This window comes from Phascolarctos cinereus, unplaced genomic scaffold (genome assembly GCF_003287225.1).
Source record: "Phascolarctos cinereus isolate Bilbo 61053 unplaced genomic scaffold, phaCin_HiC Scaffold_2;HRSCAF=192, whole genome shotgun sequence".
Taxonomy (NCBI): Eukaryota; Metazoa; Chordata; class Mammalia; order Diprotodontia; family Phascolarctidae; genus Phascolarctos; species Phascolarctos cinereus.
In genome coordinates, this window is record NW_027555625.1 from 312096060 (window position 1) to 312115040 (window position 18981).

General features: G+C 40.9%; 1 protein-coding gene across 1 annotated transcript in view; it reads left to right on the plus strand.

Moving 5' to 3' along the window:
* Positions 1-18981, plus strand: part of WHRN (whirlin) — a 133364-nt gene that overhangs the window by 78521 nt on the left and 35862 nt on the right. The window contains 2 exon segments of the mRNA XM_020990625.2: positions 15230-15432; positions 16426-16462. Coding sequence (XP_020846284.1) covers positions 15230-15432; positions 16426-16462 — 240 coding nt within the window.

Consider the following 18981-nt stretch of genomic DNA (forward strand, 5'->3'; position numbering starts at 1 on the left):
TGCTCAAATCTACTTTAGTGTAAAGAACAGCCTCACTTCATCTGCATTTTAAACCTTTAACAAAAGCTGAGTAGGTACCAGGTGGTAGAGGCAGCAATCCCACAAAGTGCCATAGGCAGCCTACTGAAAGCTTCATTGGCTTCCCTGAGAGGGGGCCTCTTACCTGTGCTGTACCATCTCATCTGGAGCTGTCCCATCACATCCTCTTTCTCTGCAGCTCTGAAGGGTCTTCCTCCCCTCCCCTCCCACTGACTTCTCACAAGTTGCCTGTGTTTGCAGAGATGTTGGCCATGTCTCAGGAATACATGCCCATTGGCTACTGCTGCTGCCATGGAGGGCATTATTTGTAGTGATGTCACAGAATCATAGAAGCTTCTCATCATTGACTCTGGGAGCTAGAAATGCCCTTCAGAGCAACTAGTCTCTTGCAAGCATCTGCTCTATAGAATCTCTGACAGGGTCTGTACTTGAACACTTCCACTGACAGGGGACTCACTACTTCTTGAAGTTGGCCATTCCACTGTCTCATAACTCTTTTATTGTTGGTTGATAGCTCTATTTTTAGGAAGTTGCTAGTAAGCTAAAACTTTCTTCTCTATAATTTCCATCTACCATTCGATGTCTTTTCTCTGGAGCTGCACGTGAATAAGTCTAATCCCTTTTCCAGATGACAGTCCTTCAGATATTGCCACCTTCCCCTTCTCAACTAGTAGAAACTTACAGTCTTCAGTGTTTCCCAGCGAGCTTCCTAAGGTAGCAGGTTGAATTTCCAGGAAGGAGTTCAGGCCCGGAGAACAGAATGCTCTTTATAGATATCTGCCAAGCTGATTACAAAAGCTTATTATGTCAAGTCTCATCTAACCTGGACTTGTACATGAAAGAGATGCCCTCTGCCATCTGACTCTAGCCTGTGGTTCTAGCCTTTTCTTTCACTACTTCCCTTCCATGTACCTTCTAGACATAGGTTTTTGTTCTGGCTTTGATTACTTAAATAGCTTGCATGGCCCTGGGGAAGTTCTTTCACCTTTGTGCCTCTGTTTTCTCAGCTGTAAAATGGGGATAATAATTGTGACATGACTTATTTCAGAAAGGCTGTGGGGAAAGCACTTTGAAGTACTATAGAAACAAAACTCTTATTGTTGTTTCTTTCTCCTCCCACCAACACTCCAGGTATTTTTTTCATACTCTCTTATGGAGTTCTTATAACCCCAGATCCTTACCTCTCTTTCAAGGCCTGGATCAATCTCATCTCCATGAACCTGGAAATAATCTTTACCACTGTTGAACTATTATAGTGCTTATCATCTTACCACTCATGGGATGCTTGTCAATGTACTACCTTGGATTATAGTTATTTGTGTGCATGCTTATTTCTCCCTGACCAGGCTGTAACTCCATCAGTGTAGTGACCCTGCCTTGTGCCCCTCAGCCCCTGCCCCCCACGGCACTGAGCATGGGACTTCGCACATAGTCTGCTCAACATGTATTTGCTAACTGAATCAAATTCATTTTATGTGCCATAGATATGCAGAGATAATTCATGCCATGCCTGCTTTGTTTACTGAGAGAAATTGATTCACTGTCTATTGTGGGCACAGAAGAGAATAAATTCCCTGAGAACTGTTAGTTGTCCTGGGTGGAGGAGAAACTCCATGTTCTGTCTTTGGCAGCTTCCTTCATGCTTGTGTTGCACTGGTACCTGAAGGAGTTTACTTTGTCCCCTGATGGACTGCAGATGATGGAGGGATCTTACCTTATCCTGACAATGAAGGGCATTTCTGTGGTTTGCTATCACTTGGGACATATTAAGTGATAAATATTACTTCTAGAGCAAAAAATAAAATGAAAACACTTTTATTGCTTTATCCTTCAATGCCCTCCACAGCAACACTCCCTCCCCCTCCCTTCCCCTATATGGGTGATACTGATGACACTTAATTTTAGGTTTTGAAAATGTTGTCCATTTGAATGTGTGGGCAGGGGGAAGCTAACTAGGCAGATGATGCAGTCCAGATGCATTTTGTTTTGTTTTCTTGTTTCACCATTTGTTTGGTTATTTTTTCCCCCTCCTGATTAGCAAGAACAAAATATTAGCCTTGGCTTCCTGGTCTGTAGAGACTGTGAAAATTGGTGTATACTTCCTTAAATGTCAACTTAATTGTGAGTCCAGCTTCACAGAGAGCTCCAGCAAAAAAGTAACATTTCTGTGCATAAGCAAATACAGCTGCCAATGTATTTGTAAGGTACTGGCTTTTCTCCCAGGAGCTCTACTGAGATTTTTTTTTCAATATGGTAAATAGAATCATAGAATGTCAGAGCTAGAAAGAGCTTAAGAATGTTGAATATTAGATTATAGAATATATAATGTCAGTGCTGAAAGGGACTTAGAACATAGAATGTTAGACTATATTATATAGAATGTAAAAGCTGGAGAAGACCTTGGAACATAGGAACATAGAGTGTTAGGCTATGAAATATAAAATATCAAAGCTGGAAGAGACCTTAGAATGAAGAATTTTAGGCTTTAGAATCATAGGATGTCAGAACTAGAAAAAGCTTCAGAACGTAGAATGTTAGACTATAGAATATAGAGTCTCAGAACTAGAAGGGACTTAGCATGTAGAATTTTAGACTAGAATATAGAATATCAGAGCTGGAAGGGACCTTGGAACATAGAATATTACACCTTAGGATATAGTATGTCAGACATGGAACTTAGAACATAGAATGCTAGACTATCGAATATAGAGTGTCAGAGTTAGAAAGGACTTAGAACATAGAATGCTAGAAAATAGACCATAGTTATCTAAAGCCCGAAAAGCTTTCAGAAGTCATCTCGGGGGCAGCTAGGTGGCACAGTAGATAAAGCACCGGCCCTGGAGTCAGGAGGACTGGAGTTCAAATCCAGCCTCAGACACATACCACTCGCTAGCGTGTAACTCAAAGCAAGTCACTTAACCCAAATTGCCTCATTAAAAAAATAAAAAAGCCATCTCGCTCCAACCAGTTCAAGGAAACTTAAATCCAGGCTAGAGAAGAGACTTCCTTAAGTTGACCAAGAGGCAATGGAGCAAAGACAGTCTCTTGACCCCCAGGGTTGGATGCTTTCCCCCACGTGAATTCTTTTTCTGTGCCCTATCTACTTTTACCTGCACTAATCAATTCCCATGTTTATTCATCTTAGCCTTTCTCCTTTTGTTTTAATATAGCACATCCAAAGTAATCACCCTTTCCTAAGGGAATAATGAGTTACTTTCTGTAGATTGCCTCAGTTTTTTTGTTTTTAATAAGAGAAGAGCTACCAATGCTACCATTATATGTGAAGTAATCTCTTGGACCTCCTGGCTTAATCAGAAGGCTGAGTTAGAATGAAGTAAGTAATGAGGATTACTTTTTTTTGCTTAATAAAAGTGACAGAGACTTACTTAAGAAAACAGAGCATTTCACTGATATTAAACATGCATGTCTAAACCCCACAGTGACACCAAATTAGGGTAGCTGAGTATATACCCAACTGAGCAGAGTTCAGTCAGAAGACAATATGGCCATATGAAAGGTGAGTGAAAATGGGTTCCAAACCCTATGTTAAGGGCTGGGAATACAGATACAAGTAAAGAGAAAGACCTTACTCTCAAGGCTTTTACATTCTACTAGGAGAAGAAAGCATGTAATAGGGCTGTATAAAAAGACACAAGGAAAGAAGAGAAACTTGACAATAAATTGATGGAAATAAGCAGGAAAAGAAATGAAACCATCTCTATCAAACAGGCCAGGAAAGCTTTCATTTGCAGCAAGTCTTAATAGCATAAAGGGAAGTCTAATAGAAGACAGGCACAGAGAGAGGACAAATAAGTGGCAGAGAAGAACTCTTTGTACCAAGACTCAGGAGAGAATCAGAGGGGAAGGTGGGAGAGGAAAAAAAGCAGCAGAAATATTTTTTTTATTAAAATTGTTAAAGATTTTGTTATTCTGAATTTGAGAAACGCTAGCAAACATGAATATTTTCAACAAAGCACAGAAAAAGTATGATTCAGTATGTGGAATGACATATCTTATTATGCACAGCTTGGTGTTGTTTTTTTTAAGATATACGAAATTTGCCATGTTAATTCCCCAAAGCTGTTCCAATTGTCTGTGTTTCCCACTAAACCTCTTTTGTTCTCATCTGTCCTTTTGCTTTTTCTTGTTTTTCTTTTGTATTGCTATCACTAGCCCCTCTCTCTGTCAAATATTCCCTTTCCCCCCATTTTTATAATTCTGTCTCATAGTAAGGTAGCAGAGTCACTCAAAACAGATCTATGTATTGATCATGTCCAAAAGGCATGTCTCACTCTGCACCTCTGTCTATCACTTTTCTCTCTGGAGGTAGATAATGTCCTCAGTCCTCTGTAGTCATGATTGGTCATTCCATTGATCAGAGTTCTTACAGATTTCAAAGTTGTTAGTTTTTGTGATGTTATAGTTATTATTTAAACTGTTCTCCTGGTTCTGCAAACTTTACTTAGCATCAGTTCATATAAATCTTCCTGAATTTCTTTGAATCTGTTCCTTTCATCATTTCTTACAGCACAAAAATATTCTATTGTGTTCGTATACCATAATTTGTTCAACTGTTCCCCAATTTCTAGGTACCCCCTTAATTTTTATTTCTTTGCTGCAACAAAGTGCTTCTATGAGTTTATGTTTTTTAAACATGTGGCTCTTTCCCTCTTTGACTGCTTTAAGGGGCATAGATATGCTTAGTAGTGACACTGAAGTATCAAAGGGCATCCATAGTTTAGTAATTGGGGGGAGGTATTGTTCCAAAATGCTTTCCAAATAGGCAGACCCATTCACAGCTCCACTAGAAGCACATTATTCTACCTGTATTCCTACAACCACCCCATAACTCTCATTTTCCTTCTTTGTCATCTTTACCAATCTGATGGGTATGAGATGAAACCTCAGAGTTGTTTTAATTTGTAGCTCTCTTATTATAAGAGATCTGGAGCATTTTTTCATATAGTTGTTGATAGCTTGCTTTTCTTTTTTAGACATTTATTTATTCACGCAAGAAGAAACCTTTTAGCCTGTAGTTTTAGTAGAGTAGGAACTATAATTGCTAGGGAATAAAAAAGAAACATAATCAGGAGAGGTTTCATATACTATACTATCCCAGGGGTTGGCAGACTATGGCCTGAGGGCCAAATCCACCCTGCTGTCTGTATTTATTTTTTAAGCCTTAAACATTTTTTGTAAAAACCATTCTTAACTCCCAACTGAACAAAAACAGGCAATGGATGGATTTTGGCTTACAGATCCTACTGACCTCTGGTATAATATATGTAGGTGCAGAGAATTGTGTGAGTGAAGGCAAAGAAGGGAGATTGAACCAGGCTGAAGTAGAAGGTACCTGTTGGGGCAAAGTAGAAGACTGAGTTGACTAGGTAACCTGTTAAAAGGCTTTGAATATGAAGTAGAGGAACTTGAACTTAATCCACTAGTTATTAAGGACTTGGTTAATTGGCAAGGAATGTTTGGAAGCCATTGATACTTTGCCGCAGTGATGATCTCATTGATGGAGACACTCTCTCTGGTTGTGAAGAGCACAACCCATACGCACTCTTCATCTTGTGCAATTCTTGTCCCTCTCCTCCCATAAATCCTTCACATAGGGGGTAGGGTCTAGTGCCAGAGGTTCCCAAACTTATTTTGCCTACAGCACCCTTTTAAAAAAAATTACTCAGCATCCTCCCATCTACTTTCTTTAACCCTTTAATGTTGTTTTATTATTATTATTATTATTATTATTATTTTGCATCATTTCAAACTACTGCTGCCTCCCTGGATCATTCCAGTGCCCCCAGGGGGCAGTATCACCCACTTTGGGAATTTATGGCTGGCCAGTTAGCAGTAGGCCTTCCCCTAGAGCTCTTGGCATTGTAAGGATAATGATAGGGCAAGTGCTATAAGAAGGCAGAGCTACATGGCTGAGTGGATAGAGTGCTGGGCCTAGGGTTGGGAAGATCTGAGTTCAAATCTGGCCTCAGACACTTACTAGCTATGTGATCCTGGGCAAGTTACTTAACCTTGTTTACCTCAATTTCCTCATCTGTAAAATGAACTGGAGAAGGAAATGGCAAACCATTCCAGTATCTTTGCCCAGTAAACCCCAAAAAGGCATCACAAAGAGTTAGACACGACTGAAAAATGACTGAAAAACAAACAATAAATGCCATGAGATGCAAAGGTTTTTTTTTTTTATTATTATGGAAGCAATGTTTTAGGAAAACCAATCTGGCAGTGATATATAGGAACTTGGAGACACTAAAGGAAAAAGTCCAGGATCTGAGTTCTAGTCAATCAATAATCAATAAACTAAGTAAGCAATACTAAATGCCAGTTATTGTGCTAAGGACTAGGGACGTAAACAGAAAAATGAAATAGTCCCTGCCTTAAGGAGCTTATATTCTGTTGTAAGAGAGCACACTTACGTTAAGTTTATACAAAATATATAAAACACAAATACAAACATTTTGGGAAGGAGGGCGCTAGAAACTAAGCAGGGGTGAGGAACCTGCAGCCTCGAGGCCACATGTGGCCTTCTAGGTCCTTGGATGTGGCCTTTTAATTGAGTCCAAGTTTTACAGAACAAATCTTCTTATTAAGGGGATTTGTTTTATGAAGTTTGGACTCAGTCAAAGGACCACACTTGAGGATCTAGAGGGCCACATGTGGCTGCAGATTCCCCACCCCTGAACTAGAGAATCAGGAAAGGTTTCAAGACAGCATTTGAGCTGAGCCTGGAAGGAAACAAATGATTTTGAAAGGCTGGGGTAAGGAGGGAGGAAACTTTCTGGGCATGGAAGAGGTGAGCATGTTAGGAAGAGCGAGATGCTGAATTCAACTGGATTGTTGTGTGAAAGGTATAGTAATGCCTAATTAGGCTGGAAAGTTAGCTGTGAAGATCATTACTTGCCAAACAAAGGAATCTCTATTTGGCAATAGGGAGACACTGAAGTTTATTGAGTAGGAGAAGTGATCAGGAAAACCTATGCATAAGGAAAGTCATTCTGGTGGCTATGTGGAGGAGAGGTCAGAGACTGGATGGAGGAAGACCAATTATGAAATTCTGGTAGTGGTCCAATAGAGAAGTAAGGAGGATCTGAACTAGGGCAGGGTCATGAGAGTAGAGAAAAGGAATCAGATAAGAGAGATGTTGTGGAGATATAAAAGATTTAGTGTAGTAAAGAGTACTGAACTTGGAGTAAAAAAAAAAGACCTGAATTTAAATTCTACCTCAGATGCTTATTAGCTGTAACCCTGGGCAAATCATTTAACTTCTCCACCTCAGTCTCTTCATCTTAAAATGGAGATAATAAGAATAGCCCCCAGGGTTGTTGTGAAGATCAAATGAAGTCACATAGATTAAAATTCTTTGCAAACCTTAAAATACTATATAAATGCTAGCTATTATTTATTATTATTCATTATGTTGGGATGAGAGTACAAGGAATCAAGGATGATGCTGAGGCTGTGGACTTAGGAGATGGGGAAAAGTGGCAGTGCATTCTATAGAGATCGGGAAGTGTGGAAGGGGGGTGGTTTTGGGGGAACGATAATGAGTTCTGGTTTGATCCGGTTAGTTTGAGATGTTTATGGGATATCTCGTTTGAAATATCCAATAGGCAAAGTGGGATAAAGAATCATCTATCGGAGAGTAAAAGGATAGCCTAGATGAAGTTAGGACCCAGTTGAGATTAGATAACATAAATTCGCTAAGGACTAAGGAGAAAGACTTTGGTTAAATGTACAGATCTGGGAGTCATCTTTATGGAGATGATAATTAAACCAATGGGAGCCAATCATATCAAGGGAGTGAGAATAGAGAAGGAAGAGAAGGGGACTCCAAAGCTGGAGTTGTTGGGTAGAAGAGCTAAAACAGAACATGGGCATGATAATTCAAAGAGGAAGACAGAGTTGAGGAGAGGGCAATCAATACAATGAAATACTGCAGAAAGGATGAAAAGATCGGGGACTGCAAAAAGGCCATTCAAGTTGACATTTAAGAGAGCATTGGCAACTTTTGAGGAGGTATTTCAGTCAATGATGAGATTGGAAGGTAGAAGGCAAAGGGTTATGAGATGAATGGGAAGAAAAAATTGGAGGCAATGGAAACAGCTTTTTTCTAGGAGTTTGGTTGTGAAAGAGAGTAAAGATATAGGATAATAGCTTGAAGGCATCTTCTTAAGTGTAAGGTTTAGTGGGGATTAAAAAAAATTCCCAATTACATGTAAAAACATTTTTTAACATCTGTTTTTTAAAATTTTGAGTTCCAATTTTTTTCTTCCATCCCTCCCCCCTCCCCTCCTTGAAAAGGCAAGTGATTTGATATAGATTTTACATGTGCAGTCATGCAAAACATACCTCCATATTAGCCACGTTGTGAAAGAAAAGACAGACTGAAAAAAAGGACAAGGAAAATAAAGTTTAAAAAAAAGTATTTTTTGATCTGCATTCAGATGGTATCAGTTCCTTCTCTGAAGATGGATAGTGTTTTTCATCATAAGTCCTTTGAAACTGTCAGATCATTGCATTGCTGAGAGTAGCTAAGTCATTCTAGCTAAGTCATTCACAGCTGATCATCATACGGTATTGCTGTTATTGTGGACAATGGTCTGCTGGTTCTGCTCGCTTCACTTTGCATCAGTTCATATAAGTCTTCTAAAGTGGGGATGTTTTAAAGGTGTGAGTGTGTATACTGTAGACAGTGGGGAATTGGGATTTGGGGGAGATTGATGATTAGAGAAAGAGGATGAATATGGTGCAATCTACTGGAGAAGACAGGAGGAATTGATAGCATCTTTAGAAGAAGTCCCCTTTTAGAGGTCATGAATGTAGAGACTTTGGGAAGGAGACACCTCTTTTATCAAAGACTGGTGTGAAGGAGGAGAGGATGGGAATGATGCCAAAGAGTTTTAAGTTGTAGAGGGGGAGATAAGATGTAGCTCATGGTGAATGGCCTCTATTCTGTAAGTAAAATATAAAGCAATCTTCTAGTCTTGGGGGGCTGGGAGTTGGACAGGATGAGAGAGGCTTGAGGAGAGAAGAGAAGGCTTGGAATAGCCTCTGTGGGGAGTGAGATAGAGAACCAGTTAGGGAGGAGTTAAAGGATTATATTGCAGGAGTGGGGGCCCAGTTGAGTAATTAGGTGGCACAGTAGATGGAGCGCTGGCTTTGGAGTCAGAGAGGCCTGAGTTCAGATTCTGCCTCAGATACTTATTAGCTATGTGACCCTGGTTAGGTCACTTAACCACTCTCAGCTTCAGTTTACTCATCTGTTAAATGAGAGAAATCAAAATATCTATCTCCCAGGGATACTGTGAGAATCAAATGCGATAACATGTAAAGTATTTTTGCAAATTCTTTAGTCCCTGTATAAATGCTAGCTAATATTGTTTGTAGCGGAACCTGTCAGCATGCTTTTGTGATTCTTTCAGTTCCATTTAGCAGCATGTAAGTAGGAATGGAAGAGGCAGATGAGAGCAGTAATCCAGGGCTTGGGTTTGGAAAAGCAAGATCAGAACTGCTCCTAGTTCTGTCTTTTACTTGCTAAAACCACTACTCTAGACTCCTCTATCTTCGTCTATAAGATGAACACTCTGATGCTCCCAAAGGCCCTTCCAGCATTCTGTGCTCTAACATTGTTCCAACCTGGTGTGTGTATGAAGTGGGTATCGTGTCTACGGCAACTGAGCAAGCTGTTGTGTACATAATTATACTGAATAACTTTAAAAACATAATCAATATTGTTGGCTAGTGTAGGGTGTGAACTAAGATGGCATCCTGTATGGTTTGGTATTAGGATTTGAATTAGAAGACCTAAGTTTAAATCCGGACTCTGCATAGTACTACCTATGTAACCTTGGGCAAATCATTTTCTCTCTCTTAGCCTCAGTTACCTCTTCTGGAGTTTCCTTTCAGATACCATAAATGGCTGTGTGACCTTGGATGAAATTACTTACCTTTCCTTCACCTTCTTTTTCCTGTACAAGTCATTGCATCTCTCTTGGCCACAGTTTACCCTTCTTATGTTTCCTTTCAGATGCCATTAATAGCTGTGTGATCTTGGATGGAATTATTGGACTTTAGCTTCCTCTTCTATACAATAAAGGAGTTGGGCCAGATTACCTTTAAGGTCCTTTTTAGCCCCAGTGTCATGTGGTTCCACTTCACCAGTATCACTGACAAATATATGGATGTTTTACACAAGACTCAAATAAGGAATCAGTCATTCTGAGACTGATTAGCATCCATTTTCCTCTCTGTTTCTCCTTACCAGAAAAAAAAAAATTGGTATTGGTGTAGAAGCTTAGTCAGAGAAAGATGACCAGACCTTGGAAATAAGAGGGGTTGGTTGAGGATGTAATGGAAAAAGCCAATTTTATGAGCATTTATTAAGTGCCTCCTCTGTGTAGGCATCATGTTGTGTTTAGATTGTAAGCTCCTTGAGGGCATAGACTATCTTTTGCCTCTTTTTATATCCCTAGTGTTTAGCATAGTGACTGGCACAGAATAGGCACTTATAAATATTTATTGATTCGTTTATTGTTTGGTTGGTCGCTGGGTGCTAGGGATATACAAAGACAAAAATAAAATTGTTCTTGCCCTCGATGAGTTTACATTTTGCTAGGAAAAAACAAGATAATAGCTAGCTCTATTTATGCAGTGTTTAAGGTTTGCAAAGAGCCTTACAAATATCTCATTTCATCCTCTCAACAGCCCTGTGAGGTAGGTGCTATTATTATCCTCATTTTGTAGATGAGAAGATTGAAACAGAAAGAATGAAATAACTTGCCCAAGGCGACAAAGATAATAAATGTCGAAAAGGATTTGAACTCAGGTATTTCTGACTCCAGGTTGGCCCTATTCATTGTACCATCTAACAGTGTCCAGATAAGTCTAGTTAAGTTGCTGAGGGTATACAAAGTGATTTCCTGGAGGGGAGGTGGAGAGCACTGTAGGTGACTCATGAACTAAGTCTTGAATAGAGATAGAGATTCAGCAAAATTGAGGTGGAGGGAGAGAAATCCTGTGTAGAGAGACAGAGGTCATTTTTCTAGTCATGTCTGACTCTTCATGACCCCATTTGGGGTTTTCTTGGTAAAGATATGAGAGTGGTTTACCATTTCTTTCTCCAGCTCATTTTACAGATGAAGGAAATTGAGGCAAACAGGGTCAAGTGACTTGCCTGGGGTCACACAGATAGTAAGTGTCCAAGGCCAGATTTGAACTCAGGAAGAGGAGTCTTCTTGACTGGAGGTCTGTCTCTCTATCCACTGAACCACCTAGCAGGTAGGAGAGAGGTGGAGGAGTTAGAAAATGAAATAGAGTGAGTGTGTGGAACAACAAAACCAAAACAATTTGACTGGAATGTAAAGTACATGAAAGGAGAGAATGTGAAATCAGTCTGGAAAGATAGATTGAAGTCAAATTGTGAAGGGCTTCAGAGGTCCAGCAGAGGAGTTTGTCTCTGATTGATAGTCAGGCAATAAGTCAGCCACTGAATCTTCTTGAATGGTGGAGTTAGGTCTATGCTTGAAGAATGCCAAATTGGCATTGATGTGGAGAATGTAGACAGGAAAGATTGGACATCAATGCATGGTGATGATGGGACAGTGGAGAGAATGAGGATGGATGAGAGTTATTGTGGAGGTGCAGTTTACAAGAGATCACAATTAATTTGCCATGGAGGGTGAAGAAGGACCTGAAGTGGGGAGCCTGGTTTATTAGAAGGATAATGGTACCATTGATAGAAAAAGGGGGAAGGTTGGGGAAATGTAATAAGTTTTGCTTTGAATGTGTTGAGTTTGAGATGCCTATGTGATCTATCTACATAGAGATGTCCCACAGGTGATGTGGAACTAAAGCCCAGGAGAGAGATGAGGACAGGATACCTAGATCTGGGTGGATCTATATGGAGATGATAATGGAACCTTTGGGAGCTGATGAGATCACCAAGAGGGTATATAGAGAGAAGAGGGCCCAGGACAGAGTCCTGAGGCAGAACCATACAAAACAGTGAGGATTTGGGTGATGGTCCACCTAAGGAGACTGAGAAGGAATGGTCATACTGGTAGGAGACTCACAGGAGAACAGTGTCATGAAAACCCAGGGAGGAGAGAGTATCCAGGAGGAGGGGGTAGCCAACAGTGTCCCGCTTTAGAGGAGTCAATAAGCATGGGGCAGAAGGAAAGACCACTGTACTTAGTGATTAAAAGATCATTGATGACTTTGGAAGCAGCCTGCAGAGGACAGAGAAGTGAGTGGGGTCGAGGAGTTTTCTAGGGAGTCATGTGAAATGGTAGCTTTAACACGGCAGGGGCAGGAGGAAGATGGTAGGGTCATTTGTAGGCAATTTTTTTAATTATAGGGGAAACCTAGGCATAGTCTCAGTTTCTACATCTGTAAAGTGAAGGGGCTGGACTTAATGCCCTCTAAGATCATTTTCATATCTGTGATCACATGACTATGGGCAACAAGTAAGGAGCTAATAGATGAACAGAGATTGAAGATTACGAAGAGAGATGAAATGATTGAAATATGAGCTCCCACAGAAGTCAGGGGTCAGCCAGTTAACTAGTATTTATTAAGTATGTACTACGTGCCAGGTCTTGTGCTAAGCACGGAAGATATAAGGACATGCACTCTTAATTTTCCCCTCCTTTCCCATAAAAAAACTAGTCCCTGCTCGCAAGGAGATCATAGTGTAACCCTGGGCAAGTCACTTAATCCTTTTTGCCTCAGTTTCCTCATCTGTAATAAGGTGGGTCCAAGTTGAAAGGCTGACCTGGCTAAGAGAACTACCTTTTCTTCTAAGACCTGAGCAAAGGAGTAGAGAATGGGGGAAGATGTGGAGGAGAGGGGCAAGTTCATACCTGGTGGTCTTCATTTTTTTGTGTCAAGTATCCATAACCTGGCTTCTTCCTACCTTTCTGGTCTTCTCTCCTTCATTAGACTGTTAGTACCTCACGAGCAGAGACTTTGTAAGGTAAAAACTTCCTTTGTAGGCCGGGTGCTTAAAGCAGTGCCTGACACATAGTAGTGCTTAATAAGTGTTTGTTGACTCAGTGATTGTCAGTCAACCTCTATAATCCAGCTGTTCTAATCTTCTTGTAGTTCCTTGAACACATTCCTTCATTTCCTGTCTTCACATTTTTGTACTGGCTATCACTTATGCTTGGTGGTGTAGTGGATAGAGCGCAAGGCCTCACTCAGATACTTAATAGTTGTATGACCCTGGGCAAGTCACTTAAACCTATTTGCCTCAGTTTCCTCATTTGTAAAATGAGCTGGAGAAGGAAACGTCAAATCACTCTAATATCTTTGCCAACAAAATCCCAAATGGGGTAATGAAGAGTTGGACGTGACTGAAACATGCTTAGAATGCTCTGTCCTCACACCTCCACCTCTTCATTTCCCAGGCTTCCTTCAAGATTTAAATCAGGTGCCACCTTCTGCTAGAAACCTTCCTGGATCCCCTGTCTGCTCTAACTTTCCCCACAAGTTTGCCTGCTATCTGCTCTGTATATACCTTATGTGTACTTGTTCACATAATTTCCATCAGGACCTGGAAGATACACACACACACACACACACACACACACGCGCGTGTGTGTGTGTGTGTGTGTGTGTGTGTGTGTATCATCCATAGATCTGGAAGGACAATATATATAATATTATAATATATATCATTATATGTAGTACATAATCTAATTGAATATCATATATAATTATAATATATATTATATTTATATATAATTATGTAATATAATTATATACACATACAGAGGCCTAGATCTATTTTATTCCAGATAACACCTGGAATAAAAGTCATTGTAAATCTTTTAAAACTTTGTGTAACTTTGTATGGTGTGATGAAAGGAACACCAAATAGCCCAAGAGACCTGAATTTGAATCCTGACTCTGACACTCAGTAGCTGGCCCTGGTAAAGTCAATTCACCTCCTTCAGCATCAGTTTTCTCACCTCTAAAGTGGAAATAATAATGGTTTTACTACCTACCTCACAGGGTATTGTGAGGAAAGCTTTTTATAAACATTAAGTACAAATGTGCTTTATTTGTCATTTTTACTTCTTTTTTTTTACCAGCACACACATATACACACATAAATATGCATAAACATTTCCCCAACTCTCCGTATACATACATGCATACACACACACATACACAGTGGGAGATGTTGCAACCTTAGAAAACTCAAGAAGGGCTGAGTATTGCTTCAGGGTCAGGAGGGTGGGAGAAAGATTGTGAGACATGTCCTAGACCCTCATGGGCCTAGAAAGGGAGAGAACTGCAGGAAAGAACTGGAAGGGAGCAAGCACTTAGTTTTTGTGTGGGACAGAGACCACTTACTCAAAAATAAAAACAAGGACTTAGATACCTTGAAAGTAGAAAGGAGTGTATTGCTTTCTCATGAGAAAGGGTACCCCCTTAGTTGCCATTGTGGGCCAGGAGAGTATGAATTCCTTACAGAAGTAAAGGCTTATTTATGCCCTAACGCGAGCTCCTCCTCCCTAACCCCCTGCCCCTTATCCCATTGGCTGGGCTTTCGGGGACACAATCTTTTCACAGAAATCTAGAAGAAAGGTAGTTACACAAGTTTGCCCAGAGACAAAGAAACGGCGGGAAGTTTTTGCAAGGGAAACCAGTTCAGGTTGGGGGCAGGGCTTATTCTTTCTGCTAAGCATTTACAAAAAAACAGGGTCTGAGTGGGGGAGGCTTTTGAAAGCATCAGGAAATGTTAACAAGAACCACTGATTCCCTGAGGAGGTTTCCGTCTGAGAGATCATCTCTCACATTTTGGAGGCAGCATAATTGCAGTATATTTGTGTATAATTGGAAAAATCATCCAGCCTCTTTAGCCTCAGCTCCCTCTGAGATTTCTTCCAGTTCAGCGTCTGTGATCCATCCAAAGAAAAGCCATGTGGCAGAGGCAGAGGCAGAGCCTGGGATGGAGAAGTATCAATTCAACTTTAGTTTAGCCAACTTTTGACTCTGTGTTAGACCCTGCATCCTGGGAGCTTGCCTTTCAGCACACCCTGTACATGGATGGTCACTCCGTTGTTTTATCTTTAGGTCCCAGTCCCTTGTTTGTGACACTTTGGAAGTCTAGTCCACCCCTTTCCATCTTTGTTCTTACTTCTTTGTTTGCTCTTGATACCCTCAGGTGGGGGACCAGATCCTGGAAGTTAACGGGAAGAGTTTCTTGAACATTCCCCACGATGAAGCTGTTAAGCTGCTGAAGTCATCAAAGCATCTCATCATGACAGTGAAGGATGTGGGGAGGCTGCCCCATGCCCGAACCACCGTGGATGAGACCAAGTGGATTGCCAGCTCCCGCATCGGAGAGACGCTGGTGAACTCAGCCGGGTCTGTTACTGGTGCTCTCTTGCCCACAGAGGCATTTCTGGAAAGTAGTTCAGGTTCTCACAGTTCCTGTACTCTGTGCAATGAGTTATGCTCTCAAGGTACTGTGAGTCTCTGATTGGTCACTGCCTATGACAGGCAATATCTTTAGGAGGGTGGGGCATTGTGCTGTAACCAGGAGCGTACTGATTCTGAAGTTAGAATTCTAAATCTGTCATTTGTTACCTAAGGTAATATGAACACGTCATGTACCTTAATTTTTTTCGTTTGTAAAAAGAGGGTTGGATTAGATACTCATCTTTGGGTCCCTACTCTGAATCTGGTAATGGTAAATGATGATTATCTTCTCCAACTCCCCTGTACTTCTCTTCTGAGCCTCAGTTTCCCCATGTATAACATGAATCTTGCTTTTTTTGTATTCTCAGCATTTAGCACAGTGCCTAGCATACAATAAGTACTTGATAAGTTTATTGATTAATTGATGTCTACCTCAACAGGGCTACTTATAAAGATGAATTGAAACAATGTCTTTAAAAAACTTGGTAAATCTCAAAGTGCTGTATCAATGTCAGCTCTTATTATTATCAATCATCATTCTCTGGCTTGGATTTAACTCATAAGAGCCTTCATTACATATTCTGAAATTTACCAACCTCTATTCCTGGCTGATAGAATGCAGTCTCCTTGAGGACAGGATGGTTTCACGTTTGTCTTTGATTCTCCAATGCTTAGCGTAGTGCCTGGCATATAGCAGACCCTGAATAAATGCTTGCTAAGTCATTAATTGTGTTCCCCGTAGCCTACAATTCAGTAACCCTCAAGACTAAGACCCTAGTTATCTAGGCCCAGAATCTTAAGAGCTTATTTCCTGGAAACCAATGGGAAATTCATCTTCCTTCGAAGTAGAAGTGGCCTTACCAAAGAAAAGCAATTTTCTCTGGCCAGGCCAATTTGAACTGTTTAGAGGATGCTAAGAATTGTTATCTTTGTTTGCAGGATACCTGGGGATCTCACTGGAGAAGGGCCAGCAAAGGTAAGAGGTTCTTAATCTTATGGAGATTTGAACAACAACAATAAAAAAGGTCCTTTCTTTAGCTGGTGTTTAATCCTGACCCAAAGGCATCAGAAGTTGATTTATTCCTATCAGCTCTTAATTGGTTTGATCACTTTCTTTGCCGAGCTTTTTTGGTACACCCTGGGCAACAACAGATAAGAAATCACATCTGGCCAGTTCTCTGACTCTTTCTGTCTTAAGACATTTATTGGATTATCTAGCTACTTTTATCTTCGCCTTCCCATCCCTGAGCTGCCCTTCCTGGGGATTGGTTAATGGGGCTCTTGAAAGTACCCCCTATGAGTCAGGGTCTTTGGGGAAGCTTTGAGTGAGTTTCTCAGGAAGGAATCCATTTCTCACGTTAATCTCTGGGGAAAGCTGTGCTGCCTGAATATTTGGAGGAGGAAGGAGATGAGAATTTTTGAGAGGGGAACGGAAATGAGCTTTAATTTGAGATGCTGGAACAAGAACTTACATGATCCTGCTTCATCTTGTTATGGAGGTTTTTTTCCTCCTTTGAAATCCTGATGCCTTATCCTGGCTTGGAGATGGCCCTAGCTTCTGAGATCCCAAGCCAACGAAGTACAGTTTCTGTTAGATCCTGCCAAATTCTGAAGAGGCTTCAAGTGCAAGGAAACCTCTCTTGTACTTCTCTCTTTTTTTTTTTTCCTGTGGACCTTGCTAATGTGCTTAGCATGCATTGTTTCATGTCTGTGTATGTGCTATATGATGAGGTAGAAAAGAGTGCTTGAGGCAGATGGAGCAAGCAGAACATGAGATAGGAGATAAGATCAGGATGTGACCACACAGAAAAGTGGTTAAAGAAGACTATGCATTGAAGCCCCCACCATGGACTTACCTGTATGCTTTCACAAAGCACCCTCAATTCCAGAGCAACTCTTCCCCTCCCCATTCTTGTTCTCTTTGCTTATCACCTCCGGACTACCTGATATCCCAGGCATTTTGGAGCCATTCTTGCTCTTCCCATTCTTTTATCCCCTTTCCCCTATTCCATAAAATTTTATTTAAACCATGTCTTTGACCTAGCTAACCACCTTTGCCTCCTATGAAAAGCAGGGGATGGCCACTCTGCTCCCTTAGGGAAGCAGTTCTTTAGGGGAGCAGAGCCTGTGGCCTATGCTCTGCCTTACACGTGGAGTAGAGCCCACTGGGGCTCTCTGCCTCACGGGGAACAGGACTGCTTGGGTACATCACCCCAATACATGCCTTTCTTTAGGTTGGAGACTCTCAGTGAATTCTTTTAGGATGCTAGGACTCACTTATTCCTTATCATTTCAGGTAGCACCCCAACATTCTTAGGGTCCACCCTGAACTCATCACTAGTGGCTATAGAGAAGGTCTAAGTGAATTCTTTCACACCTGAATCAGCTCACCCGACTCTAACATCAGCGTTCTATATCCCGCAATGTCAAGCTTCATGAGGGCAGGGACTGGGCCTTATCTAAGCTTTGGATGTCCCACAGTGCACGGCATTCTGCCTACTTTAGAAACTCAGTAAATGCTTATTGTATTGAAACAGGCATACCAATGGCCACTATGTCCAAGAGGGCAGAATTTGGAGCTGTGGGTAGAAATTACAAAGGTAGATTTTGGCTGAATGTGCTGAAAAACTTCCTACCAATTAGAGCTGTCCAGAAGTGGAATGGGCTGACTCAGGAGGTAGCAGACTCTCCTTTGCTGAAGGGTCTTCAAGTACTGGCTGGATGACTGGATGTTCATTGGGCACATGGCAGAAGAGATTTCTGCTCAGTTAAACTGAGGTCTATTCTAAGTGTGAGATACTGTGATTCTGTTACCCCCTAAGTTTTGAGATTCTCATTACTACCAGGTGATGTTTTTTGGGGGCTATAGTTGTTCACAAAGCCCATGCATTGACTCATGGAGGAATTATTGCAGCCCGCCTTGGGGGAGGAAGTGCCCTCACTCAGTGAAATCATCAACCCTTGAAGTGTTGAAGAAAGTAGAAGTTTTAATTTCTTTGTTCACTTTTTGTGATAATAATAACTCACGTTTCCATAGCACCTTCAATTTACAAAGTATTTTCCTCGTCACAACCCTGTAAGATAAGTAGCATCAGTATTATTAGCCCCATTTTAGAGAATAGGAAAGTAGAATCATGGCTAAGACTTAAGTAGTGCTTTATAGTTACAGAGCATTTTACATAAATTGTCTCATTTGATCCTCATGGCAGGCCCCTGAGGTGATCAGGACAGGTGTTATGAAACCAGTTTTAGAGAAAAAGAAGCTGAGGTTCAGAGAAGTAAGGCACGTGTACCATAGGTCAAGGATTCTCCCTTTCTCTTTGGGTTTGGAAGATGCATTTAGCCACTGCTGACATTTGAATTTGCCTTCTAGAAACTTGTAAGAGGAAAAGGACTTATATGTGAGAAAATATTTATAGCAGCTTTTTTTTTTTGTGGTGGCAAGGAATTGGAAACTGAGAGGATGCCCTTCAGTTGGGGAAGGGCTGCACAAGT